The sequence below is a fragment of the Diplotaxodon limnothrissa genome, linkage group LG6 (assembly GCF_057381915.1).
Source record: "Diplotaxodon limnothrissa isolate DT_005_m linkage group LG6, D_limnothrissa_male_GT1.1, whole genome shotgun sequence".
NCBI lineage: Eukaryota > Metazoa > Chordata > Actinopteri > Cichliformes > Cichlidae > Diplotaxodon > Diplotaxodon limnothrissa.
The window spans coordinates 25,180,511-25,207,779 of NC_140601.1; the positions used below are offsets into that span (position 1 = coordinate 25,180,511).

Below are 27,269 nucleotides of genomic sequence, written 5' to 3' on the forward strand. Positions count from 1 at the left end.
GTGGCCAGGACCGGCGTCGTCCGGGTGCTGAGGTGGTGACTTGGGGAGGTGAGGGCCCCCGCATAGCCACGGAAATAACACTGGAACGGCCGTGTAATCACGGGTTCACATTTATTTCCGGACTAGAACAAGACACATTTTGCGAACAAACGTTGAGTCTAGATTAGTAAAGAAATATAAAAAGGTTGAATTCCTCGTTTCAGTGGTTGAAATTGTTGTGTGCCTGTCCCCTGACGAGTGTGAAATTAAAATAAAGAGGGAATTTGGAGCCACATAGAGATAGACGGGCATAATTGGGTGTATTACTCTGTGGTGTAATAAAAACAAAAAGGAGAGATAGTAAGAGGTGTGCAGTGGAGAATTATGGAGGAGTACAGAGAGGAATGTGTTGGGAGACTGGCGTACAGTTTACGCTGTCAAGGTAGGCGGGTTGCCTGCTTATCTGTTTAACAGTGATGAAAATGAAATTAAATAAATCTCTTAGTGTGTTAATACAGGAAGCTGCGGACCTGGACCAACTGCCCCCACAAGCACAGCGGCCGAAGCAAAATTATAGGTAATGGGAACCACACCCAGCACGAATCAGCAGCTGTGAAAAAGACAGCAGCGAGGAGAGAATTAGAGGAGAAATTAAGAGAAGTTTTAACACATAAAATTGGGGCCAACGGACTTGTGGAGGTTGGGAAGGCGTCCGGAGCATCACAACAAAAAGGTGAAACAAAAACACACACAAGCAGAGAAATCTGAGAGAAAGGCTCCTTTTAAGGTAACGCCTAGTTTGAGAAAAGATAAAATTAACCTGCTTTTATACAAATGCACATACACGCAATGAAGAAACAGCTTACACTCATGAACACGTGAAGATTTTCCAGCAAGGTTAAAGAAAAATTAACATACTTAAATGATGAAGTCTATACATTACTGACAAAGAAACCCTCTGGGTTGCAGGACAACAATTTAACTAAAAATAAAAAAAAGGAACACTGGTCTAACCAACCAGGCAAGACACAACAAATTTAGTGGTTAAAAGATTCAAATTGTGACATGTTTTCTGTTGATTGATTAATAAAAGTGATTACTGAATGAAAGAAAGTTCCTTTTTGGGCTTTTAAACATGATCTTAAGAATTTTAACATATACCGGTGTTGTCCTGTCAACTTGGTGGGTTAGGAGTTGATTATATCGGGAGACAAAAAACAAAAAAAGGGGGAGAGAAGGCTGACACAGGGCCTGGCCCCATTGTCTCCCCTCTGAATAACACAGCCAACACAACAACATTTTCCTGTTCGTTTGTTTTTGTTTTTTGTTTGTTTTTGTTTTGTTTTGTTTTTGTTTTTTCTATACATATTTAATTACAGGCTGCTTTGTCGGCCCTGAAAGCCGAGGCTGACTGGACTCCTGCTCTCCCCCATACGTGACACTGACCAAATGCTGCAACAGCTGGACCCACAACAACGACCTGAGAATGTCAACAGACCTGCAGGAATGTGATCTCATGCAGCCGAGACGGAGAGCACTAAACCTAAGGCCCGTTTCACTACACGGGGGAAAAATTCCCAGACTGCGTCAGCTGACAGAGCTGTGACGAGACGCCCGCCAAGCCCGAATGAAAAGTAAGGCCGAGCGAAAGAATGCTGACCTTGATAACTTTGCATTCACACTGTGCAGGACAGTGATGGACCAACACGGATGATCGGGTGGCGAAAAAGGGCGTGACCGAGACAGGAGGAGTAACTGAGGTCAGAAGGCACCTCAGAATGGACAAAAACACAGAAGAAGATGCAGGTTTCACCTGCGGTGAACATCGACCCTGGAGAAAGGACTGCCCCAATTGGGGTCAGAACCAGGACGGACTGAATTTTGAGCAGCAGCAGCAGCAGCAATGGTCGCAAACAAACTGAAAAAGGAGGGGGGCAGGACCCCAGGGCATGCTTCAGGCCGTGGTTTACCCAGAACACCAGAACAGGAAAGTGATGAACACAAACACCCACACAAACACACACATCTACATGCACTGACTCAGAATGAAGAGAAACAAACACACACACACACACACACACACACACACACACACACACACACACACGTCTCCAAACACACAGATTCAGAATGAAGTGAAATACACACATGAACACGTGCACTCGTTGAGTGAGTGAGAAATGACACACACACACATATACACACACATACACACACACATTGGAATGCTGATTCACTGAGAAGTGATCCACATACACACACACACACACACACGCTGATGCAATGAAGAATGCTTTGCTTATGCTGATATGCAAAATGCTGCACACAAACATCCCAATGCATAATTTTTATGAGGAGCCATTGATTACTTAGAATGTGTTATATGTCACCCAGAGGGCATTTATGTAGATTTTAGGAATAAGGTCTAAAAAGTTTGGTTATGAAAACAATGTCTGTGCGTGATGTCTGTTTATGGCTCAAGGCCTTGACTGAATTCTTTGCTGTGCTTCACACAGCCCTGATGAGGAACAGTGGCACAGAGTGAAATTGATGAATTAATAGTGTAAGGTTAGGTTGGAGTACGGCATTTTCTGTGATTGAGTTTTAATTCAAGGAGGAACAAAAGGTGTTACGGCACCTGAGGTTCTCATTCCCACACAATATTGTCCCGGCAGGAAGCAAAATGTTCCTGTGAATTTCTGGTTGATTGTTTGGTTTTGTTTAGCGCTAGCTTGATTTTATCAGTGAGCTTTGGCTTGTGTTCTTTCTCGTAAGCGAGAGAGGGATAGTTTTATGCTTGGACATGTCTGCAACGGGCCCTAGTTTGTGTTATTTTAGTAGTATTTTGTTGGTTATGTCTGTTTTCGTTTTTGTTACAGTGCACTGGAGAAAAAACATCTGAGAGGTGTGATCCACCGGTGGTGATATGTTGATATTTTGTGAGTTTATGATTTAACAATCAGCTCTTTAAACCAGGCCTGAAAGATTGAAATTTAAAGCGCTATGAAATATTCTTACAAAAACAGTTGCAAAGTGTGCTTCTCCATGATTGTAATTGGCTTGGGAGAAATTCACTTATAGGGAACACTGAGAAGTTCTGAGTCTAAAAGGATTGCACCGAGTCAATCCGGCCCAAAAAACAACAAGGAATTGTTTTCCTTTAAAATGATGACGTCATCTTGCTGGTGATGGAGGCTCGAATAGGTTGCGCGGGAGACTCCATTATCAGCAACATCTGGTATGAATGTGTATGGAGGTATGCATGCGAATGGACTGTGATGGACTGACGACTAAAAGTTTTGACTGACTTGATACTGAGACAATGACTGCACCCACTTTAGGATTAGTAAATGCCAATAAACAATTCATAAACAAATCACCCAGCCGACAAGAGAAGGGTGGATGCTTCGCTTTGTTTTGTTTTGTTTTTTCAGGAGCAGGAGGATAAGAGAGACTGGAGGAGGAGACTCTAGCTTCACATAAGTATGAACTGCAGACTTAACACTGTGGTTGCTGATTTTGAGTTACTGATGTGTCATGACCCTGTGCCTTCTCGGCTGACTCTGTACGGCTACAAGTGTTTTTGTTGTGCTGCATCTCTCTCTCTCCCCTGCACTGCGCTCTACCGGGGCGGAGTCATGACGGCTCCAGCCCCTGGCTCGGACACCTGCAAGCAATCATCTCACTCACCTCTTAAGGCGGCTGCTGAGAGTGCTTCCTCGCTGGATTATTGTGTAACACTAGTCAGTGTCATCATCTATCTGAGCCGTTTTTCGAGTTTCTGTCGTGCCACTACTCACCTGCCTTTCCTCTCTGTGCCAGGATTCTCGCCAGCCTGAGGACCGCCGTTGGTGAGCTAAAGCCGGAGTCCGAGCTACCTGAGCTTCAGGGGATTTTGTACATAGCCCTCTTCTTCCCGTGCCTGTGCTTCCCGGAGACCCTCTTCCTGTGCCCCCTCACCTGTATATATTCGCACCTGGTGTCTGTGTGTGTGTAAATAAATCACGAACTTAAGTGACGGTCTGCCTCCGAGTCCCTCCTGAGCCTGACAGAATAATCCAGCCACCGCTATGGACTCAGCAGGCCCAGCCTCGGCAGCGACAGCCCCTATGTCTCTGGAGGAGCTTCTGCACCGACACGAACAAATGCTGGTGAAGCTCAGCGGAGACGTGGCGTCTCTAACGCAGGCCTTCGCCCAACGGATTCCGCTGGCTGAGGACCAGCCTCCCGCGGGCCCTCCCCAGGTAACGCACGCTCCTGCCGTCACTACAACAGCCACAGCTACCCAGGCTGCTAGCGCGGTAGCATCAGTAGCCTCCGCGGTTTCGCTGGATAAGCTTTTGCCTTCACCTGAGGCTTTTTCTGGGGAGATGGGAAAATGTGCGGGATTTTTGTTGCAGTGTTCTATGCACTTTCAATTACTGCCCCATGTGTTTGTTTCTGACGGGGTTAAGATCGCTTACGTCACCCAGCTACTACGTGATCGAGCCCTGGCCTGGGCCCAGGCCCAGCTGCAGGCTTGCCCCGGAATGTCTTATGACGACTTCCTGTCGCGCTTCAAGTCGGTGTTTGATAAAGGCTCTAGTACAGAGGCAGCTGGCTATCGTTTGATTAATCTGAAGCAAGGTAGGCGAAGCATGGCTGACTTTTCTGTTGATTTCTGGACTCTAGCTGCACAGACCAAATGGGGACCTGAGGCCCTGAAGACCACTCTGTTAAATAATATCCGCGAAGAGCTCAAGGATGAGATAATGATGCGTGAGCTTCCTGCTTCTCTAAATGCTTTGATGTCCCTGTGTATTCAGGTGGATGATCGCCTGCGGGCGCGCCAGAGCTCACGAAGACAGCAGTTTCGCGAGCCCCTGGCTTTTCGGGAGCCCCAACCCGACGCACGGGAGGCTAGAGCTTTTGGAACTGAGGAGGAGGTACCCATGCAGCTGGGACGTTCTCGACTCACCCCTGCGGAGCGACAACGCCGGTTTTCCGCGGGTGAGTGTCTGTATTGCGGTCGCAAGGGGCATTACATCTCTGCCTGCCCGGCGCTGGCAAAAGGAGGCGCCCGCCAGTAATTGAGAGGGTACTGGTGGGCGACCTATCCAGCAACAAGCTTCTTCCCCGTCTCTTGCTGCCTGCTAAACTCACCCTCCGGTCGTTGTCCCATTCCCTCTCTGTGTTAATTGACTCTGGTGCAGAACAGAATTTCATTGATGCGTCGCTAGTCTCCAAGCTCAGCATTGGCACACGACCACTGCCTCATCCTCTCCGCGTGTCCGCCCTGTCTGGTCACCGGTTGCCTGACATAACGCACGTTACCCTACCTGTCACACTCACTCTCTCCGGTAACCACGTTGAGAACGTTTGTTTCTGTGTGTTTAAGGCTCCAGTAACCCCGCTCGTACTAGGTTATCCATGGCTTTCACAACACAACCCACACATCGACTGGAAGAAGGAGCAAGTTATGGGGTGGGGTGTGGGCTGCCACATGACCTGCCTTCGGGCCGCCACGCCATCTGCTCCCTCTCCACCCCCCGGGAAGCCTTCAAAGTCACCTGAGCTGTCTTCGGTTCCTTCCGTCTATCATGACCTCGCAGCAGTTTTTAGTAAGGATGAGGCGGGCTCGCTTCCACCACACCGGCCCTATGACTGTGCCATTGATCTTCTCCCTGGGGTGCCTCTCCCCTCTGGCCGCCTCTACAGCCTCACACAGCCCGAAAGGGAAACCATGGAGGGATACGTCAACGACTCTCTGGCTGCTGGGTTAATTCGCCCGTCATCCTCCCCCGTGGGGGCAGGTTTCTTCTTTGTTGCAAAGAAAGACAAGACGCTCCGGCCATGTATTGATTACCGCGGCCTCAACAAGATCACAGTAAAGAACAAGTACCCTCTTCCCCTCCTTAATTCTGCTTTCGAACTACTCCAGGGGGCCACGGTGTTCAGCAAACTGGACCTGCGAAACGCTTACCACCTGGTGAGGATCCGGGAGGGAGATGAGTGGAAGACCGCTTTCAACACTCATATTGGACACTATGAGTATCTCGTCATGCCCTTTGGCTTAACCAATGCGCCCGCGGTCTTCCAGGCCCTTGTTAACGATGTTCTGAGGGATTTTATTAATCGATGTGCTTTTGTGTACCTTGATGATATTCTCATTTTCTCTAAGTCCCAGGCGGAGCACGAGAGTCACGTGAGGCAGGTCCTGCAGCGCCTCCTGGAGAACCGGTTGTTCGTGAAAGCGGAGAAATGTGAATTTCACGTTGACACTGTGGCCTTCCTTGGCTATATCATCTCTCAGGGGGATCTCAAACCTGACCCCGAGAAGGTCCGGGCCGTGGTGGACTGGCCTCAACCGCCGAACCGCCAGCAACTCCGACGGTTCCTAGGATTCGCCAACTTCCACCGACGCTTCATAAAGGACTACAGTAAGATCGCCTCACCTCTCACTGCGCTTACCTCTCCCAAAGTTCCTTTTCAGTGGGACCTCTCTGCTCAGGAGGCCTTTTCCCTACTAAAGGAGAAGTTCACTACCGCCCCCATCCTCCGTCAGCCCAACCTCAGGCAACCGTTCGTGGTGGAGGTGGATGCTTCGGACTCTGGAGTGGGAGCAGTTCTGTCTCAACGATTTGAAGGTACGCTCCATCCCTGTGCGTTCTTTTCTCGTCGTCTCTCACCCGCAGAACAGAACTACGGCATCGGTGATCGGGAGCTGCTAGCGGTCAAACTGGCCCTGGAGGAGTGGAGGCACTGGCTTGAGGGCGCGGAACACCCATTCATCGTGTGGACCGACCATAAGAACCTTGAGTACATCCGGTCCGCCAAACGCCTAAATTCACGACAAGCCAGGTGGGCCCTCTTCTTCACAAGATTCAATTTCACCATCACTTACAGACCAGGGTCGCGCAACGTGAAGCCCGATGCACTCTCCCGTCAGTTTTCCAGTACGGAAGGAGACTCCGATCCAGAACTAATTCTTCCAGCTACCTGTGTTATTGGAGCTGTCACATGGGAGATCGAAGCTCTCGTGCGCGAGGCCCAGGATACTGACCCCGACCCGGGGACGGGCCCCCCTGGTCGGTTGTTTGTCCCTGCTGCTGTCCGACCTCAGGTACTCCACTGGGGCCACACTGCCCGGTTCACCTGTCATCCAGGAGCCCGCCGCACCATCACCTTCCTGCAGCGGTTTTTCTGGTGGCCCACCTTGGACAAGGACGCCAGGGAGTACGTTATGGCGTGCACCACGTGTGCCCGGAACAAACGTCCCAACCGACCACCCGCCGGGCTTCTTCAACCACTCCCCACACCAGGACGGCCATGGTCTCACATAGCGCTGGACTTCGTTACGGGGCTCCCACCGTCATCCGGTAACACCACCATCCTCACTATTGTTGACCGTTTTTCTAAGTCGGCTCATTTCATCGCCCTCCCCAAGCTCCCTACAGCCCTGGAGACCGCCCAGCTGCTCACCACCCACGTCTTCCGGCTTCATGGCATTCCGATGGACATCGTTTCCGACCGGGGACCCCAATTTACCTCTCGGGTTTGGAAGGAGTTCTGCGTGCAGATCGGCGCCGCGGTCAGTCTCTCTTCGGGCTTCCACCCTCAGAGCAATGGACAGGCCGAGCGTACCAACCAAGAGCTCGAAGCGGCACTCCGCTGTGTCGTCTCTCTCAACCAGGCCACTTGGAGCGAGCAGCTCCCCTGGATTGAGTACGCCCACAACTGCCTGACCTCTTCAGCCACTGGACTGTCGCCGTTCGAAGCCTCATTGGGCTACCAACCACCCCTGTTCCCGGCCGTGGAGGGTGAGCATGCCGTCCCATCGGTACAACATCATTTCCGCAGGTGCCGCCGGGCCTGGCGGTCCACCCGAGCCGCTCTGCTGCGGACGGCGGAGCGCAATAAGGAGATCGCTGACCGCCACCGGATCCCTGCGCCTGCCTATACAGTTGGGCAACAGGTATGGCTCTCCTCACGCTTTGTTCCCCTTCGTGCAGAGTCGAAGAAACTTTCCCCGGCTTTCATCGGTCCGTTTGAGATTGAGGCCCTGGTCAATCCGGTATCCGTCCGTCTGAAGCTGCCTCGCAATATGCGTATCCATAATGTTTTCCATGTCTCCCAGGTCAAGCCCGTGCTCTCCAGCCCGTTGTGCCCTCCTTCCGGGCCCCCTCCGCCCGCCCGGCTCGTGGATGGGCAGGAAGTGTTTAACATCACCCGCATTATGGACTCTCGGCGGCGGGGGCGGGGCGTCCAGTACCTGGTGGACTGGGAGGGCTACGGGCCAGAGGAACGTTCCTGGGTGCCCCGGTCGGCGGTTCTGGCTCCTGGTCTGCTCCGCGAGTTTCACCGGCGGCATCCGGGTAAGCCGGGTGGGTCGCCGAGGGGCTCCCGTTGAGGGGGGGGTACTGTCATGACCCTGTGCCTTCTCGGCTGACTCTGTACGGCTACAAGTGTTTTTGTTGTGCTGCATCTCTCTCTCTCCCCTGCACTGCGCTCTACCGGGGCGGAGTCATGACGGCTCCAGCCCCTGGCTCGGACACCTGCAAGCAATCATCTCACTCACCTCTTAAGGCGGCTGCTGAGAGTGCTTCCTCGCTGGATTATTGTGTAACACTAGTCAGTGTCATCATCTATCTGAGCCGTTTTTCGAGTTTCTGTCGTGCCACTACTCACCTGCCTTTCCTCTCTGTGCCAGGATTCTCGCCAGCCTGAGGACCGCCGTTGGTGAGCTAAAGCCGGAGTCCGAGCTACCTGAGCTTCAGGGGATTTTGTACATAGCCCTCTTCTTCCCGTGCCTGTGCTTCCCGGAGACCCTCTTCCTGTGCCCCCTCACCTGTATATATTCGCACCTGGTGTCTGTGTGTGTGTAAATAAATCACGAACTTAAGTGACGGTCTGCCTCCGAGTCCCTCCTGAGCCTGACATGATGTTTGCATCAAGAAAACTGTGCTATATTAGCTGTGTTTTGAGTAAGGTATCATGTTATATTATTGGGAATGCCAAATGCTACAGTGGAGATAACTATTGATATCACTCATGACTGGAATATGTTACTATTAACCACAGCAGGCCACTGTAAAAAGTCAATTAAATTTTATAGAGGAAAATCGCCAAAATTGAACAATACCTATGAATGACTGGCCACATTCAGAATAGAGATATGCAATAATAAACATTGGTCTACGTGATTTAGGTTCTCACTTGAAATAGTAAGTTATTAAATGTAGAATATAATCGACAGGGACATTTGATAGGATGTGGTACTGAAAAAGAACAAGAGCAAAGTAAATAAAGAAAATATTGTGTTTAGTTTGGATAAATTCAAATTAAAATGTACCATTACACTCAGAGGATCAATATGGAATAAAACATATGCAAAATTTGTAGGAAGTACCTGACTGATAACTGTTCTGTCCTGAGCGTTTGTTTCTAGAGCACCCACTTGACCACACCAACAGTTTCTCGCCACCGAGGAGGGGTACTTGCAAAAAGAATAAAATAAAAATCTGAGTTTAACAAAACATTTTAAATGTAAATATCAAGCTTACCTTTCTTTTTCCATGAAATGTGCTTGTGGGCACGCCAGCCATTTTGAAAAGGTGGGCAAAACAATTGGCAAGGCCACACCCCCACACATGTGATATAATTTTAAAGGTACTGTTGCCCTCTCTAAGAAACATCAGGAATTAGAGGAGTGGCAAGTAGAGTATGAGAGCTACAAGCAAAAACTAAAATGTGTACTACAGTGTGCAAAAATGAAATACTGGGTCATCAGGGGGTCATGAGGGACATTTATAAAACTAAAAGTCCCACTAACCTTAAAGTGCACTTGAAAAGCTCACACAAGAAGGCTAACCTAGCTTACCTAGAAGACCTCATCAGGGGGAGCACACTCCCCCTCCTTGAAGAGCTCACCCACTCAACCCGCATCCCCAGAAAACAGCTAACCCCAGATAAGGCAGCGTGATGTATCCCGAGATAACAGGACTGGGACATCTAAATAAAGGTGTGAAACAATCGCCTTCAAAAGGTTATCAATTCACTTGAACCAAAATTAGGACCACACGGTGCGGCAAGAGTTAATAGTTATTCGTCTCAACACCCAAGGATAACCAGAAGAGCATGACTGATATGATGGAACTGGGATTTTGTTACACTTAATTTTTGCAAAACACAAACAAAACTAAATTGAAACTAAGGATTTTCAGAAAATAAAAACTAAACTAAACTAGCAAAGAATTGGTAAAAACTAATTAAAACTGATATAAAATTGAAAATCTGAAGTCGAAGCTAAATAAAAATAAAAACTGATGAAAATTGCAAAACTATTACAACCCTGGTGCAGAGATTGGCAAATCTGACCAGGAAACGTTATAAAATGGATTGTCAGGATAGTCAGCGTTAAAGCCACTTTTGACAGTCCATACTAGGATGGCATTGGACATCTTCGGGGCAGAAAAGGGTTGGTGTGACCAAGGTGTGGTTTGGCTTGTTGTATGTACATTTCAAAATGTTACAGCTCTGGATGGACCAGTTACCAGGGCATGGAAGGATGACAGACTTTATTACATGAGGAGAAGGGACATTTTCGGGATCGAAGATCCTCAGGGATGACAAGGCTGGAGCAACGGTACTCGAGAGAAGAATTTCTGATACTTTCTGAGATATGATGTCACTAACCTTCTCTTTTAATTGTCTAGCTCCAATGAATTGACACATGGGAGTGTGTCAAAAAGGGGGAGTTGAGTCCGAACATCAAACAATGGTTTTATGAATATCTTATGACGTTATTTCTGTGTTTAATAATTTAGCTATGGTAAAACTTAAGCTTATAATGTGTTAGACTTAGAAAGGGTTCACTAATTTTTGATTTCTTTTACACACACATAGATTATGATTAGAATAGGTCCTGAACATAATATTTTAAACCAAATTTGAATCATTAGAACAACAATGGATAACAATATTAGATTATCAAGGCTAGGGAGAGAGGTGTTTTGGTTTTCTGTCTCTTGCAGAGAAAGGAACAGACACCAGACGGGGACACGGAGATGTGAGGACCCTTCACAGCAGAGACAGATGTAGGGACAGCCGAGACAGCAACTGGGGTCAAGTGTCATGACGTTTGGGCTCCTGGAGAAGATGGATCCCACAAACACAGCAATAACCATGAAGGGGTTGGCGAAAACCCCGGAGGTCGAAGAAAGAAGCTGAGAATCACCCAGCTGCAGCAATAAAAATAAAGGTTAAAAGCTCCTTAGACAGAGGTTCTAGTCTAAGTACATTTGAAAGGTATAAGGGGGCATTAAAATGGGAGTGGAAAACTGGAGCACCAAAATAAAGCTGTGGGAGAACTGGGGAGTGATGGGAGAGTCATCTGTAACTGCTGTTATGGTTGTAAATCTAACTTTGCTTGCATCTGAACTGCGTGAACACAGAGGTCATCCCACATATGGTCCACCCGTTAAAGGGGGACAGAGGGCCTCAGGATCAAGAAAACCTGGACCTTGCGACCCTGGAGTGCATGTTGTAAGTGATCTCTTTCAGAGATCAAAAGGGGGAATTATTAGATTATTCTGTTATTATATGTTACCTTATATATGTAATCAAAGTAGTTGAATTAGAATACTGCTGTAGATCACATTATACCCTTTAATATAGAGTGTGTGAGCTGTATGTAGTTTAGTTCTCGTTATACTTTTGAGTTAACAGAACATATTCACATATTAGTTCATTAGATAAATGTGCATCACTCTGTATCCTTGATCTGCTGGGAATGTGTTACACTGTTTTCTTGACATGCTTAATTGTTGAATCATGAAGAGAAGGTTGTAAGCAGGAGACTCTGTGTCTAAAGACAGGGGAGATAGATAGACCACATTCCACACCCCCACCTTACAGAAAGCAGAGAAACAACTGCCGAGGTCATAACTTAGGCGCTGTAACAGAGAAAAAATGTGATGTTTTGGCTTTTACGACTAGCTGGGGGCCACTAGAGACTATAAAAAGCTGAGCAACCCGTCACCATTTTGAGACATGTGCCTGACCCTCTGGTAGCATCTCTCCCGTCCGGACGTTGTAATGCTCTTATTGTTGAATTGTATGGAAATAAATGATTGTTGATTGAGCATTGATACACCGAGTATTGTCCCTCCTTCAGCCCAAAGATTCAAAGAATTGGGAGATTTCAACAGTAGCCATCCAAATTTCGTTAAACATACGATGGATTAGTTTATCTGAAAACACAAGGCCAGAATCTGTGTTTATGTACATCTGTACCTTTTCACTAATGAAATTCTCACCTTCACAACTTATGTCTTTTTCAAAACAACATGCGTAGGCCATGATGGAGTCTGGGATCCTTGAACTGGACAATCCTGTGCACATGTAAGTCAATATTTTTAGACATGAAAAATAATCAAGCAGCAGTATGAAAGTATGTGGTCTAGGAATGCCTTTGTTTTTTGAGTACTGATTAAAATTTAGCTTTTACTTATTCTACCTCAAAGAAGCAGATGAACATATTAATTTTTTAATTCTCCTTTTTCATAGCAACTGCTTGCAGTACTCACACTTGCCACTGCTTCAAAGAGACTTAAAAACGGAGCAAACAGTTTGGAACACCCATGACATCCGCAAGCAACGCAATGCACCTGGTCCATTTGGGAAACCCGACCTTCTGTTTACCTCACCACCTCCTGGTATGTCATTTGAAAGCCTGTGGGGTTTTATTTTTTTGTTTGTTTTTTAACTTTCATTAGTTTACTTTTACTTTGATATAGCACTCTTCACAGGATAAAAACCACAAAGTGGCTTCACAATAATATAAAACAGATAAACATAAAACAGCACAATCGAACATACAGAATAAATGCAATCAAGGAAACGTAATGATGGAGGCAGAGCATTCCATGACCTGGGAGCCACCGCTTTGGAAGATCTCTTGCCTCTGGTCTTCTGGTGGGACTACTAACAGCCATTGATTAGATGATCACAGGCTGGGAGAGGGAGCGTGGGGTTCTATAAGATCAGAAATTAAGGCAGGAGCTTCACGATTCGGAGCATTGAAAGTCATTACTAAAATTTTAAAATGAATTTTCTAAAATATACTGGAAGCCAGTGTAATGAGCGTAAAACTGTTATAATGTGCTTTCTCTTTTGTGTCTTCCGAAGAAGCCTACTTGTAGTACAATAAGAGATTTCTGAATTTCTACTGTCAATACTAAAATGGCTTCATATTGACACCTTTAACTAAAAATTTATCTAAATGTTTGAGTGATATTTCCATCTTTAAGTTTCTGTAATAACATCTGTAAACACTGACTGCTTCTTATACAGGTTCTAGAACAGCTTTGTCATTATTCATTTATTTTTAACATTCAAAGTGAACATCTTTTCAATATTGTCTTTCATTCGCAGGATATGGCAATGTGCTGCATATTGTTGACCCAGACCTTTTAGACTATGCCAAGCAATTAATCTGTGAGAGGGAAGAGTCTTCACTGGTAGCAAACCAGGAATTCAGAGACATGTGCCAGAACATTTTAGAAAACAGCCAGTTTCCCTGCACACCTGATGGTTGCCTTGCTGCATACCTCATGCTAGTCCAAGAGCTCACAACTGCCATGAACAGAAATGCAGTTCCTACACTTTCTACGTTTGCCGAGGCAAATGACATATACATCTTTCTGAAGAGAGAGAGGATGGAAGGTGCACCAGTAAACATTTCCAATGACCAATAAAATCATACAACAGTGTTTGTTAACATTTATTTATCCTTGTTTAAAATCAACAGGTAATTTGAAAACTGTCTGACCAACAAAATGTACAATAAAATGTTGAAATACAATTGACAAGGTGCCATCTTTCATAATGATTCAGTGTTTCATTTACCACAACTTTTGTTAACAATAATGTAGAACATAATTCACATTGAAAGACTTTTGAACTGCAGACTGTAGCAACATTACCACTTGTAGCCATATCGGCTCGTAAGATCAAGGCCTGACTTGAGAAACTTAACAACATCAGATGCGGAAGGCCTTGAGTCTGGGTCATAGCTCACCAAACCACCAAGAAAACTGTTTTTGTCACTGAGATGTGATAGGGCATGTGGTGGGGTTTTGGTGGCCATTAGTGCAGCCAGTTCTCTTTGTTTTTTAACCATCCACGGAGCGGAACCCGTCAGGATCTCCAGATATGTGGCTCCGAGGGACCACATGTCTGTCTGGAACGAGGCCTCTTCAAACATCAGTATGCATTCAGGGGCCATGTAAAGATATGTGCCACCAGCTGGACCAGTAGCCTGGGCAGTGAACTTACTCCCTTGACGAAGCATCACAGTGTCTCTTATGTTTGCCATGCCCCAGTCTGTCAGGACTGCCTTCTTAGAAGGGTGGTGAACCTATAAGGTATACATATGAGAACTTACCAGGTTGTCTAAAATTTCACAAATGTTATCAAAAATGTCATTCCAAAGACCACAGCTCATAATTGGGGGAAAAAAAAAACCTCAAAGCTTTTAGCACCCAGATCACCCAATCACTGCAGATTTATTCTGAGATTGTTTATTATACCCAACATTAAAATTAACAGATTGGTTAATGATCCAACCCGGTTTTATAGTCCTGTGCATTTTTTAATCCCCATTCCACTTAAGCAAGTGGTACAGACTAATAAAATAATAGAAACTTTCAGTTTGTAAAGCCTAAACTTACAACATGTTTGGGAATTTTGTAGGTGTGCAAGAACCAACATATTAAAGAAAAATTGGACTATTAAAGAAACAATGTAAGGCTTCTTACTTTAAAAAAAAATCCTTTATATGAATATGCCAGAAAAGTTTCTCATTGTTCAAATGTAGTGTTTAATAGACTGAAGAGAATAAAGTTAAATAAATAATATACTATTTTTATTTTGATCTTCAAAAACAAAGTGGAGAAAAAGAAAAATACAATATGGCTTACCATGACATTTGCTGGCTTTATATCCTGGTGAATGATTCTCTGTGCATGGATGTACTCTACTGCCATGGATAAGTCCAGTGATATGAAACCGGCATCATCCCCTTCAAGCTATCAAGACAATATATAATATTAATAAAACAATGCATAGCCAGGTGTGACAATCTAACATGTCTACCACTGGAAATGTATTACTTCAAATAGGATTAGTATTCAAATGCAACTGCTCGTAAGCTTTCAGCTTGTCCATTTGCTGAAATGTATACAAAACAATTACTGAACAGTTTAAATTTGAATCACGTTTCACCACTGTCGCTAGCTAGAATGAATTAGCCAGACAAAAATAGTACTGATTTGGTTTCGTACAAAACTGGCTTTCCGTCTCTGATATGTAACTTTCACAACATAACTGCAACTTAATATAACACAACTGTGGCAAAAATATGAACAAAAGGGAGAAAAAGTTAAACTTACCTTGTGTCGTTAGGAGCCTGAACCACGGTAAAACTCCGGTGAGGTCAATGACCTTACGCTCTCCCACGGTCACACGTTGATGACATATTTGGAAATCAATTCGGGTGGGACATGACAACAGCGCCACCTGCAGGAAGATTTTCTCTCTGGTACCTTGTGTTCTGACACCTGACAACTTTTTTTCTGACACCTGACAATTTTTTTTCTGACACCTGACAACTTTTTTTCTGACACCTGACAATTTTTTTTCTGACACCTGACAACTTTTTTTCTGACACCTGACAACTTTTTTTCTGACACCTGACTTTTTTTTTTTTGACAACTGACACCTGACAATTTTTTGTCTGACACCTGACAATTTTTTGTCTGATACCTGACTTTTTTTTTTTGACAACTGACACCTGACAATTTTTTTTCTGACACCTGACAATTTTTTTTCTGACACCTGACAATTTTTTTTCTGATACCTGACAATTTTTTTTTTGACAACTGACACCTGACAATTTTTTGTCTGATACCTGACGATGTCCTAAAATGTACACCGTAAGGGAGTGTTATACTCACAGTATAACATATAACTGCATTCAATAAGGGAACGTTAATCTGCGAAGAAAGGAGGCATCTGCTGCTAGCACACGTTTGCAACACTTGCAAATTATGTTCAGGTGATTTGTCTAAATGTAAATCTTCAATTGGCTGTGAAACCATTTCCTATGAATATTAATGTGGCATATATGTGAGATAATGACCTGTCATCGTTGTATTTTTACTCAGTTGTATATAGTATTTGTATTTGTATTCTATTTTTATCTTATTGTATATTTATTTTATTTTATTCTACTGTATATAGTATTTTATTTTATTCTATTCTGTACAGTTGTGTACTGTATTTATTCTTATTGTATTCTAATTTTTGCCTCATAACTTTTGCACTGTCCACTTCCTGCTGTGACAAAACAAATTTCCCACGTGTGGGACTAATAAAGGTTATCTTATCTTATCTTATCTTATCTTTACAGATAGCAAATTAATCATTCTGTCATAACAAAAAGCAACAATGTCACAGTCAAATCACTGACGTACTGATGTGAGACTTGAAAGCTGATCTGTTAAAATCTTTACTTATATTATTATTTGAAAGTACTAGTCAGAATATAACCTAGCTATAAAATTGTGTAAAATTGCTTTTTTTTTTAAACTTGTTTTTAGGGTGCCTAATCCTAGTGAAAGTCTTCATAGCACCCAAAATCCTCATACACTCAAGAAGAGATGCCATATCCCCGCTGCAACATCTGTTGAGCTCCTAGAGTCCTTATTAAGTTCAGGTATTATGGCTAAATACTAAATTATAGTGAGTGTTGTGTCTGGAGGTCTCCAAGTTCTCCAAAAACACCTTTAATCTCTGTTTTGCTGTACATTTTAAAGATGGTAGAAGTAGTGATGTGGTTTTTTTACCGGAGGTTTATCTAGCGTCTTGTGTTATTTGCATTAGCTACCTTCAGAAAGCTAAAAGAGCTCCCCTGTGTATCACTACATCAGATGGTAGCACCAACAAACAAGTCTAATTCATAACAGCCGCAAGCAAAATGAATGGCTTGGGACCAACTTGTTTCTAAGAGTCTGTCCTCTGCTTGAATGGGTAAGGGAATATAAGCTATGTTTCACATGCTACAAGTATTGGGACTGATATATTGTGAATGACTGTTTACGTGGGGATTGTTTACTTAGAAAAGTTAGAAAACTATAATCCTTGCTTACAAGTAAAAACTGAAAAGACACCACAACCCTGGTAGTGAGCAATTATTTCACTGGAAAATTTAAATCTGTTACAGAAAGTTTCTAATAATAACAACCACAAAACACATCAATTCACTGGCAAATACACAAACCATGCACTTATATTGCAACCTTTAACTTACCTGTAGCCACTGCTACACTCAGATATAGTTATTTCATCCTGTTACATCCAAAATCAGACTTTCAGCATATCTCACTGGGCAAGTGGTAAATGGTGAATGGAAATGGGCGGGTTCTTATATGGTTCACCCGAAAGACAAAACTCCAAAACACAAACTTAACAATGTGGTGTATGCTGTACAGTGTAGCGAGGAATGCCCAGACCTCTAAATTGGAGAGACCAAACAGCCACTTCACAAGCGTATAGGGCTTTGGAGTTGACGTCACGCCGCAATGCATTATGGGAGCGCAGCGCCATTTTCGGGGTCTACGAATCAAACCAAACACACTGTGTTGGAACGACGACTACAAGAAAGATGCTTAAAAGCAGCTCAAAAGAGAATGAACTGTATAGAGACTGATTTCATTCAGAGGCGAAGCAGCGGTACTTGCAGAAAATAGCGTGCATTGGAAATGTGGACCCATATGAAATACGGCCGTGGAGTAGAAACCCTGAAGACCAACCGCTATTGATGTAGCCTGACATATTCTCGTACCTTGTCTGTGGAGTCAGCGCGTACAAGTCGTCATTCAAGCAAAGGTAAGTCAGCTCGAGTACTGCGAGTGAAATGCGTTTGATTTCCCTGCAAACATTCAAATTAGTGCAGCATAAATTCATTCATGAGGGGAAATTACAGTGAGAACACGTGGAGGCTGTTAGGTGGATAACATAATGAGTTCAGTGCATTGATGTGACATTGTCCTGAAGGATTGTTATTCTTTATGGTTAAAGAAATTGCACTAATTTATTCATATTTATTATAAATAATCCTAATTAAACATCTTTCTTCCATGTTTGTATCCTGTGTCACTAAAAATACATTTTATTTTAATTTTATATATTGATCAATGACCTGCAGAATCTCCTTATCATATTAAGTGATTCATAATTGTCACTTTATGCTTTCTCCATCTCTAAAGTGATTACATCCTTGCATTACATACTTTAGGTTAATTTTCTGCAGGCAGGTTTCTGACAGAGAACAGGCAGATTTACACTATAACATGCAGATGGACACATAAAGAAATGAAAAATGACATGTATGTGCTAACTTTCTAAACACTTTGTTACATTTATGATAAAGTAGATTAAACACATTTACGTCGGCCTTGGCTCATTAGTTCTTGTCTTTAAATGAACTTTGTCTGTGTGTGTTTCAGGTCCTGCACTCTCAAAGACTGAATGAACCAGCATTGCAGCCATGGTCACTTCAGCTGCCCAAAAAAAAGGCTCTTGATCAAAACATAAACAGACCATCTGTAGTGACAGGTAAAAGGAGCCGTCCTCAAAACAGAAAAATCCCACCTGCTACTGCGGAGGAGTTGTCACTGCTATTGGATACTTTGCTGGAACACAGTAAAGCTGTGGGTTGTGGGAATGACCCATAATGTTTTATCTAGGGGTCTAGATTTATGCCTGTAGTGCACTGCCATGTAAATAATTTGCATTTACTGAATATATACTGACTGAGTACCACTGTTCAAGAGTTGAATAAAGAAACAAACTAATTTTTGCCTCTTTTTTTTATTTTTTATTGAAACCACCTTATAGAGCATCACATCATTTACAATGTAGAATCCATGTCATTTATAGTTTACAAATGACAAAATGTTTACACAAAATCATGAGTGTTTACATGACATCACCCACTACTAACATTATTTACTGTATCTTTTGAAAAAATACAGCAATTTTAACAGCACAATACTTAAGAATATTTAACAGGAGCAGGTTTCATTTTTCCCTGGTTTTATTATCACACTGTTCATCAAAACGGCAGCAAACCTTCACCATCTTATCCAGGAGGGTCACCTCTTCACCCTCACATGGAAGAAATAATCTGATTGGCATGGTGGTATGTTTGCAGCAGGTCCCTTGTGTAGCACTGGAACCCAGTCACGATGTTTCATCCATTTCATAGACTGGTTTGCTGCAATAATGCCAAATAATTAGCATCTCTATAGATAGAAGGTAGTTCTGCAAAATCACTCAGTAGGATGTATGTTCTAATTTGCTATGAGCTCAGAGCGCATAGAAAATAAAACTAATAGGCTATAAAGAATGATATGAACATATTTAGAACTTACCGGAATGAAAATGTCTGGAGCACCAAAAGATATTTGGAGATGGAAGAGAACTGCATGTCAGCTCGTCTCACAGCTGCTCTCCAGGCTAGACGCCTTCGTTTGCTAACATCGATACACGAGCTGCTTGTGTTGCTTCCAGGTTGGGAAAGAATGAAAAGATAAACCATTTTCAAACTTATTCTCTTGCCGGTCGTGTGATCGAACATTGCAGCCGACCACACAGCAAATACGAACCATGGCTGTTGTGTGTGCCTTCGCTCCCTTTTCACTTGCGCTAGACCCCCAAAATGGCGGATCGGACCAAAATCCTTTCCACGCCCACCCCCCGTGACATCACGCTCCAAAGCCCTATGGCACAACATAGAAGAGCCACGTCCACGGGACAAGACTCAGCAGTCCATCTGCATCTAAAGGACAAAGGTCACTCGTTCGAGGATGCCAATGTTCACATTTTGGACCTAGAGGACAGATGTTTGAAAGAGGAGTGAAAGAAGCCATCTATGTCCACTGTGAGCCACTATCTTTGAACAGAGGCGGTGGCTTACGGCACCAACTGTCTGCCATCTATAATCCAGTTTTGAGTTCCCTCCCCAGACGCCTTAACGCCCACTCACACCCTGGGCCATCTGACCTCAGGAAATCACATGATAGGGTGGGGCTAGGTTACACAATGAGCTCACCTGAAACCCTGGCTGATTGTGACCTACACCCGTTTTCACACCTAGGCTCATGTGATTAGGTAGAGGATCATCAGGGGTCCTTTTGTCACTCTTTGGGAGGAAACTCCCACTAGGTTTAAATCTGGGACTCTCCACCATTTGACCTTAGAACTGAAGAAGCTTCTCGGATGAGAGGTGAAACATCTTCAAGCAACTTAAAGAAGTCCAGACGCTTTTCTTTCCAAGCTCCTTAGACTACGATGACCTGGATGACTTCACAGATGTTCTTATATGGTGATTTTCTACTCTACCTGATCACTCAGAGCTCTTTTATACAGATGGCCATACAAAATCAAGACATTTTCTAGAAAACAGAGTGAAAAGCCCTAAAGTATATCTGCCTGCTACTATAGTCCTGTTTTATAGTTTATGCTATTGCTCAACCTCGTTTATTGCCATTAAGCTTTCATCTCTGTACTAATAATCATCTTGTCATGCTACATAACATTTAATAAAACAAGGCTGTCTTCTCAAAGCAAACTATATTATTTTAGTGACTAATTAGCCACTGCGATGAGCCTAATGTATTCTTGCATGGAGTGATGATGCTAAATATCAACTCATATTATACAAATTATATAATTCATATGATATTTTTGATATGATGTGGGTTTGTGAACCTTTTTCTTTCTGCATGGCTTTCATTTTCTCTTTTTTTTTTTTTTTTTGCCTGTCCCGTTTGGCTCTTTTGCCATCAGAATTATTGTCTAAAGGCAAAGAAAGATGCCCAACGGATTTACTTTACCAAATTGACCATCCCAGCCTTGCCATAATGGTCCATTTGATTCACCTTTTATTGTTTATTTTATTTTCACTTGCTGAATATGGGACAGACTTGACTGGGGGAAAGAAGGGGAGAAAGAAAGAGGGAAAGAGAAACAGCTGAGAAGAGGGACGGGGGAGAAGGGCAAAAGACAAAAACCAACAGAACGGGCAGAAGAAAAAAAAGAAAAAGAAAATGCATATATCGATCACCTGGATCACCTGTTGAGAAAGAAAAAAGAAAACAAGCAGAAGAGAACAAGAGTAATAGAATAAACAACATCACAATGATATATGGGAATATGACAGTAAATACTAAATGTTAAACATTATTGTGCAGCACATAAGATCAACAGAACACAGTGTGCTTTGAGGTAGGAGCCAAAAAGGGTGTAGTTTGTGTGTGTTATCACCCGTGTGTACACCTGTGAGCATGGACGCGCTTGTTTTTTTAAAAGGTTCCTTCATGTAATGATCTGCTAGAGGGTGTGGGGGGGCCACTGCCCCGTCCTCCAGGGCATAAAGCAGGTATGGAGGAGATCAAAACTCCAGACATCCAGAGGCCCCCAGAACACAAGAGACCAAGGAAGACCAACAGAGGGGCAGCCGCGCCACTGTCCCAGAAAGAGCTGAGGAGAGTCCCAGATGAGGGCTCACTCAGCAGCCGCGGAGCAGAAGCCAGGGGGAGTTGCAGTGACGCGCCCGTGAGCTCCGCCGGCAGCCAGCTGTGCCTGAGTGACCGAGCCCCAGACTGAGAGGCCGGGGGCACCCCACCTCCGAAGTGGCCCGAGCGAGGCCCAGGCTCCAGGCCCCGATAAGCGGCCGCCAAGGAGTGAGCCGGTGTGTACCTGGACGCCCATCCCCGGACACAAAGAACCACCAACGCACCGATGTCTGAGGGAGTCCGCCACTGGCAGGGGAAGTGGTGGTGGGGGGAGATAGGCCTCCAAACCTTGGAGGGCCTGAGATGTCCCCAGAGAGGTGGCGTCTGACACCCAACCTGACATATAGACACAGACATACAGGCACACACAGATACAAACATCCATTCCCACCCTCATGCTCTCACATGCACTTACTCCACACTCAACCAACGTGGAGACAGACATAAAGAGACGCTGTACACACGATCACACTCCCCAAGCGTACTCTACGAACCGGGTCTAGGTACCCTTGCCCCTGTAGGGGGGAACTGCACCCACCCAGACCCAGGTGGTGTTACCCTTTTCCCTGCAGTGGGGGGAGGCAGACCGCCCCGACTCCGGGGTAGCCTCCTCTGCACCCTGGTGACATACCCCTACTCCAAGGCCCTGCATGTGTGGGTGGTTGTGGTGGAGCGGGAAGAGGGAGGCAGCTGGAGATGGGGAGGGAAGGAAGGGAGGGGCAAGTTACCCCTCAAGGGAGGGGCAAGTTACCCCTCCCTGGGGCCAGCTCCCCCGCTGACCCCAGTAGGCACCCCCATACTCCGCAACCCGCCAGGGAAAGGGGCCCCAGGCCCTTCCAGACCGGGACCCAGTGCAGCAGCGCCCCCCGGCCCCACAGAGCCCGGGACAGTCCACCCAACCCCACCACAGAGAAAACTGCACCCACCCCACCATCCACTGATCTTCCAGACTACATAAGACAATAGACGCTCAGGCTGAGATCTTCCTCCACCTCTCCTGTATCTCCCCCTCCTGCAGAGAGAGTTCCTGAAGGGCGGAAAGCTCCTGCAACTTGTGACAATCTCCCCCACCAGTTGAAGAGCCCCCACGTGGCTCGACGCATCGGCAGCACCCTGCACCAGGGCTGGGCGCCCATGCACCCACCCACCCACAACCCCGGCAACACACCAACCAGGACCCAAGCCCCCGAGGCCCGGCCAGGGCCCCAGCCCAGAGACGGAGCGCCCCCAGAACCTCACGCCCATCCCGGATCCACCCAGGGGCAGCCAGGCTACCAGGTCAGTAACCCACGTCCGTCAGCACAGACCCTCCCCTAGCCCCGCTGCACACAGCCACGAGGAAACAGTCACCTGAGAGCCAACAGAGCCCCTAACCGGACAATTGATCTGATGTGGTGTCAGAGGCTGTATCAAGACTAATGTAATCTAATAGATAATTTCTATATTGGTTAGAGTTAAGATTATTTTTATTTTTCCAGTTCATGAGGACTGTTTTCTTGGCTATGCATAGGGCAGTGAAAACCATATGGGCGATATTCTTTTCTGAAGTGACATTATCTAAGCTGCCCAACAAACACACTAAGGGGGAAGTTGGAATGTTACATTTCAGACACTTCGATAAGTCTTCACATATCTCGCGCCAAAACGTCTGAACTGGTGGAGAGAACCAAAGAGCGTGGATATAATTGTCCGGTGAATTTGTTTGGCAGTGTGAGCAGTTGTTGGTAGACGTAAAGCCCATCTTGAACATCCGATGACCTGTATAGTGCACTCTATGTAATATTTTGTATTGAATTAATTGAAGACTGGGATTTCTAATTAGATGAAAGGTTTTTAAGCAAACCTGAGACCAGAGGTTTTGGTCTAAGCTGACTGATAAATCCGCTTCCCATTTTGCAATAGGAAGTGATATTGATTCATCTGTTCTAGAAAGCATTCTGTATATTTTGGATAGTAATTTGGGGGTTTTAAGAGTAAGAAATTGAACCACACTTGGTGGTGTTTATAGTTCAACTTGACCCGGTTTAAATTTCTTTTTCATTATGGATTTAATTTGTTGATATTCTAAAAATCTTTTCTTGTTGATCCCATATTGTGTAACTAGTTGGTCAAATGAAATAAATTCTGTTCCTTCTAGTATATGTTCTAAATATTTGATTCCTTTACCACTCCAATCTGAAAAGTTTATCATATTATTGTTTTGTAATATGTCATGGTTGTTCCAGATAGGCTTTCATTTCTCAAAAGAATCTTCCCTTTCTCCAAAACACACACACTTACACGCACACACGGGCAGCCAGCAGGGGGCAAGACATTAAGTTACAACAATTCAAATGCGGCTCAGCATCTCTGTCAACAACATGTCACTCGAACAAAACTCTTCTGAGAGGAAAGAACTTGAGAACTTTATTCCCCTTCAGACAAACAAACAGACCTGCATTTTGGGTAAGCTGGATTTTCTAAACAGGGACAGCATTAACACTGATGCTTCTGTGTGTAGCAAATGTGGCGATGGGCAGCAGATGAAAGGAGGAAAACTTGAAAATCTCATTAAAAATATATAACTCTAATGAGATGAGTGTTGACAGAATTAATCAGGCAGTGTGCATTATTTTTTCCTAAGAATTAAATAAAGAGAATGACAAGATCAAAACTAGATATCCGATTAACAGCCCTGACTATAAATCTGATATGACAGCCAGTATTTGAACAAAATTCTGACAGTTACCAGCTCACCTACAGGCTTATGTACTGACAGTTTTAAAAAAATATATTTCTGCAATACAACTGCCAAATAAATAATTATCAACAGTTCTAGTGTGAAAAAAACTGTTATATGTCAGCTCTATTTAAATCTGTTCTTGTCATTGGTAAGTTTGAATTGTGAATATGAGCTCTGATAAAGTCAATTCCTCTGACTTGATCTGCTGGCAGTTCCTGTAATAATGAGTGGGAATGATATGTGAAGGATTCTTTATCATGACTTGTTGTTCTGGGAATTATTATTGTGCCCTCTAACCCTCTCCAGTGTTATGATCAGTGGAAGCTTTGATTTGATCTGATGCCACAAATATCAGGCTTTCAAATAAACACCAAAATGTAATCACAGATAATAATAAAAAAACAAAACAGGTTCTGCTTAAGTATATAAGCTGCTGTTAAAAGTTGTTTTGCACAGTCTATTCTTGCATGGAAGATAGTCTATAGCACATTACAAGACACCATTATTCAAACTGTATCTATTATCCACTGAGAAGCTTAATTTTTGCATGTACTTATAAGTGAAAAGAACAGTAATTCACATAATTTATAGCCACAGAGGATGTGGCAATAAAATCACTGCCATTAAATAGGGGTTTCAGAGATGAAATTAGTTTTCATGCAATTATGAGTCTCCGCTAATTCTTAACACACAGGCACTGAGCATGAAGAGGGGGAGGTGCAGTGCACCAACGCAGGGACACGTCCACACACTAGCAGGCGAATACTCCTCCACGTGTTCACCCACGTACATACACACACACACACATACAGAGACAGACACACACGGATTCAAACACATTTCCTCAGGCATGATTGAGTGTCGTTGGTCTTGTTAGTACCTTGTCGTCACACGAGAATGTAGTTAATTAAAAGTGCATGTGATGTTTATTAAGATTGCTAGCAAGACATCCGCCTACACTTCCTCAAACCTCTTTTCTTAACTTCATTAGCTTGATCCAACACTCACAGCTCCCCAAACACGCTGTCGATGATTGCTTTCGCACCATCCACTTTTTGCACAACCTTACAGAGGAGAGATTTTGAACTGTATGAAATGGATCTTATTCTCATTAAATTACTTGCAATTTTCTATCTGTGCTTTCTTGTGTGTATTTAAGGACTTGGGTGTCTCTGTGAGCGCTATGCATCTGTGTGCGTGAGCATGAAGGTCCTCTGATTGAGGATGTCAAAGGTGGCTACCCACACAGCAATTACGGGTACCAGGAGAGTGTGTTTGTATGTAATGTGATTGTGGTTTCGCTGAAGGAGTTTTTAATAGAGGTGGAGAAACAGATGGCACACACTCATTACACCACGATAGGTTAACACATGTGAAAAGCTTGAAAAGCTCCTCTTCCCTTCTTTCTATCTCGCTCAATCAAACATTGTTCTGTTACTGTTTGCGCCGTTGCGCGCTGACACAATGCCTCAACAATTAGCGCATACAGATAGGACACGAGACCCACAATCGCGTTTGCCCTTTTCTTCTTTTCTTGACAAGAAGCGCCATAATCAGATACCTGGCTATAGCCAAAGCCCCACTTCAACACAGGAAAAGGTTTCAGGTTTAAATGTATTCACTGCTTTGAAGACCAATATCACTCGCACAAGGGAAGCTGTGTCAACGCTCTAATGCAGTTCAGAACCGTAATACCTCAATCGAGGAGTTTAAATATTAAAACTACTATTCTGTCATGAAAAAACTTATGAAAACTCCTGAAATATATGAGATTTTGTCCATTCCCACTAACCTGCCTGCCCTTGTGCTCCAATTTCCTTTCAGAAGAGATTGAAAAGTCTCTTAGAGGCTTCCGTCTCATTTCTACGCCTGTCAGAGATCTCTGTGGTGAAAAAAAGAAGAGGAGTGCTAAGAAGGGTGAGTATAGATCAAACACTTTATAATGTAGTTCAGTGAAGCTGGGAACTCCAAACGCCATTAGTTGCAATGACACGCTGCCAAATCATCATCAGAACCTCCCTGTCAGCTTTTAAGAAAATCGACTTCATTTTTTAGACAAAAGGAGGCTTTTGACAGTTAAGGGGTGTGGTGGAAGAAAAGGAGACTGCTAAAAAATGAAATGACAGAAAAAGGGAGAAAAAAGGAGAATGGGAGGAGGAGGGTCTAGATAAGATGAGAAGATGAGAGGTAATTGCTTCTATTATAGAAAAGAGGGGAGAGATGAGGAGGCCAGTGAGGAGGGAAGAAGACTTGCTGGTGAGATATTAAAGTCACACCGTCCGGCTTTAAAAGGTCACCTGTGATGTCTATGCCTGTGTACCTGCTTTATGGACACACACACACACACACACACACACACACACACACACACACACACACACACACACACACACACACACACACACACACACACACAGCTACACGGCACACAAACCAGCTTAAAAGTTTTTGTGCTTGCTTTGATAGTTTTGGCCTCCGTTCTCTGATGCTTTATTTGTACATATATTTGCTGGACATCCACTGTTCAGACATTTTACACATATACACAGCCTGTATTTATGAAAATGTAAAGGTGGTGCTGTTCTGCATCTGTTAAAGTGCAATTTTCTTTCTGAATGGAGAGAACAAAAGTGAGATGAGCATCAGCCTTGGTGGCAACAGTTAAATCTGACCTATTTGTATCTCTCCGCTTTATCAGTCTTGTATCTCTGATGTCTGAATGCTAAAGTGGCTCAACTGTCTTCACCTCTGCTTTGCTTGTTCAGCTGCCTCCTCCTCTTCCACCAGTCCTTTCATTCAGAGGACCCAAAGGAGGTTTATCAGCATGTCCTTTCTCCGTTTTCTTATCTGTGTTCAGTCTCCGCTCGATGTTAAGATCTTCCATCGCACAATGCTTTTTAAGTCAAGTTTGCTCAGAGTCATCAACATTTCGCTATTAGTTTAAGGTT

At 44.2% G+C, this 27,269-nt stretch overlaps 1 protein-coding gene across 1 annotated transcript; it reads right to left on the reverse strand.

Moving 5' to 3' along the window:
* Nucleotides 1-13,927: 13,927 nt before the first annotated feature.
* LOC146630636 (uncharacterized) lies at nucleotides 13,928-26,182 on the reverse strand. The gene is made up of 3 exons (XM_085356586.1): nucleotides 26,114-26,182; nucleotides 14,940-15,047; nucleotides 13,928-14,377 (listed from the first exon to the last, which is right to left on the reverse strand). Exons 1-3 carry the CDS (start codon nucleotides 26,180-26,182, stop codon nucleotides 13,940-13,942), a joined length of 615 nt encoding a protein of 204 aa, XP_085212712.1. The 3' UTR covers nucleotides 13,928-13,939.
* Nucleotides 26,183-27,269: the final 1,087 nt, after the last annotated feature.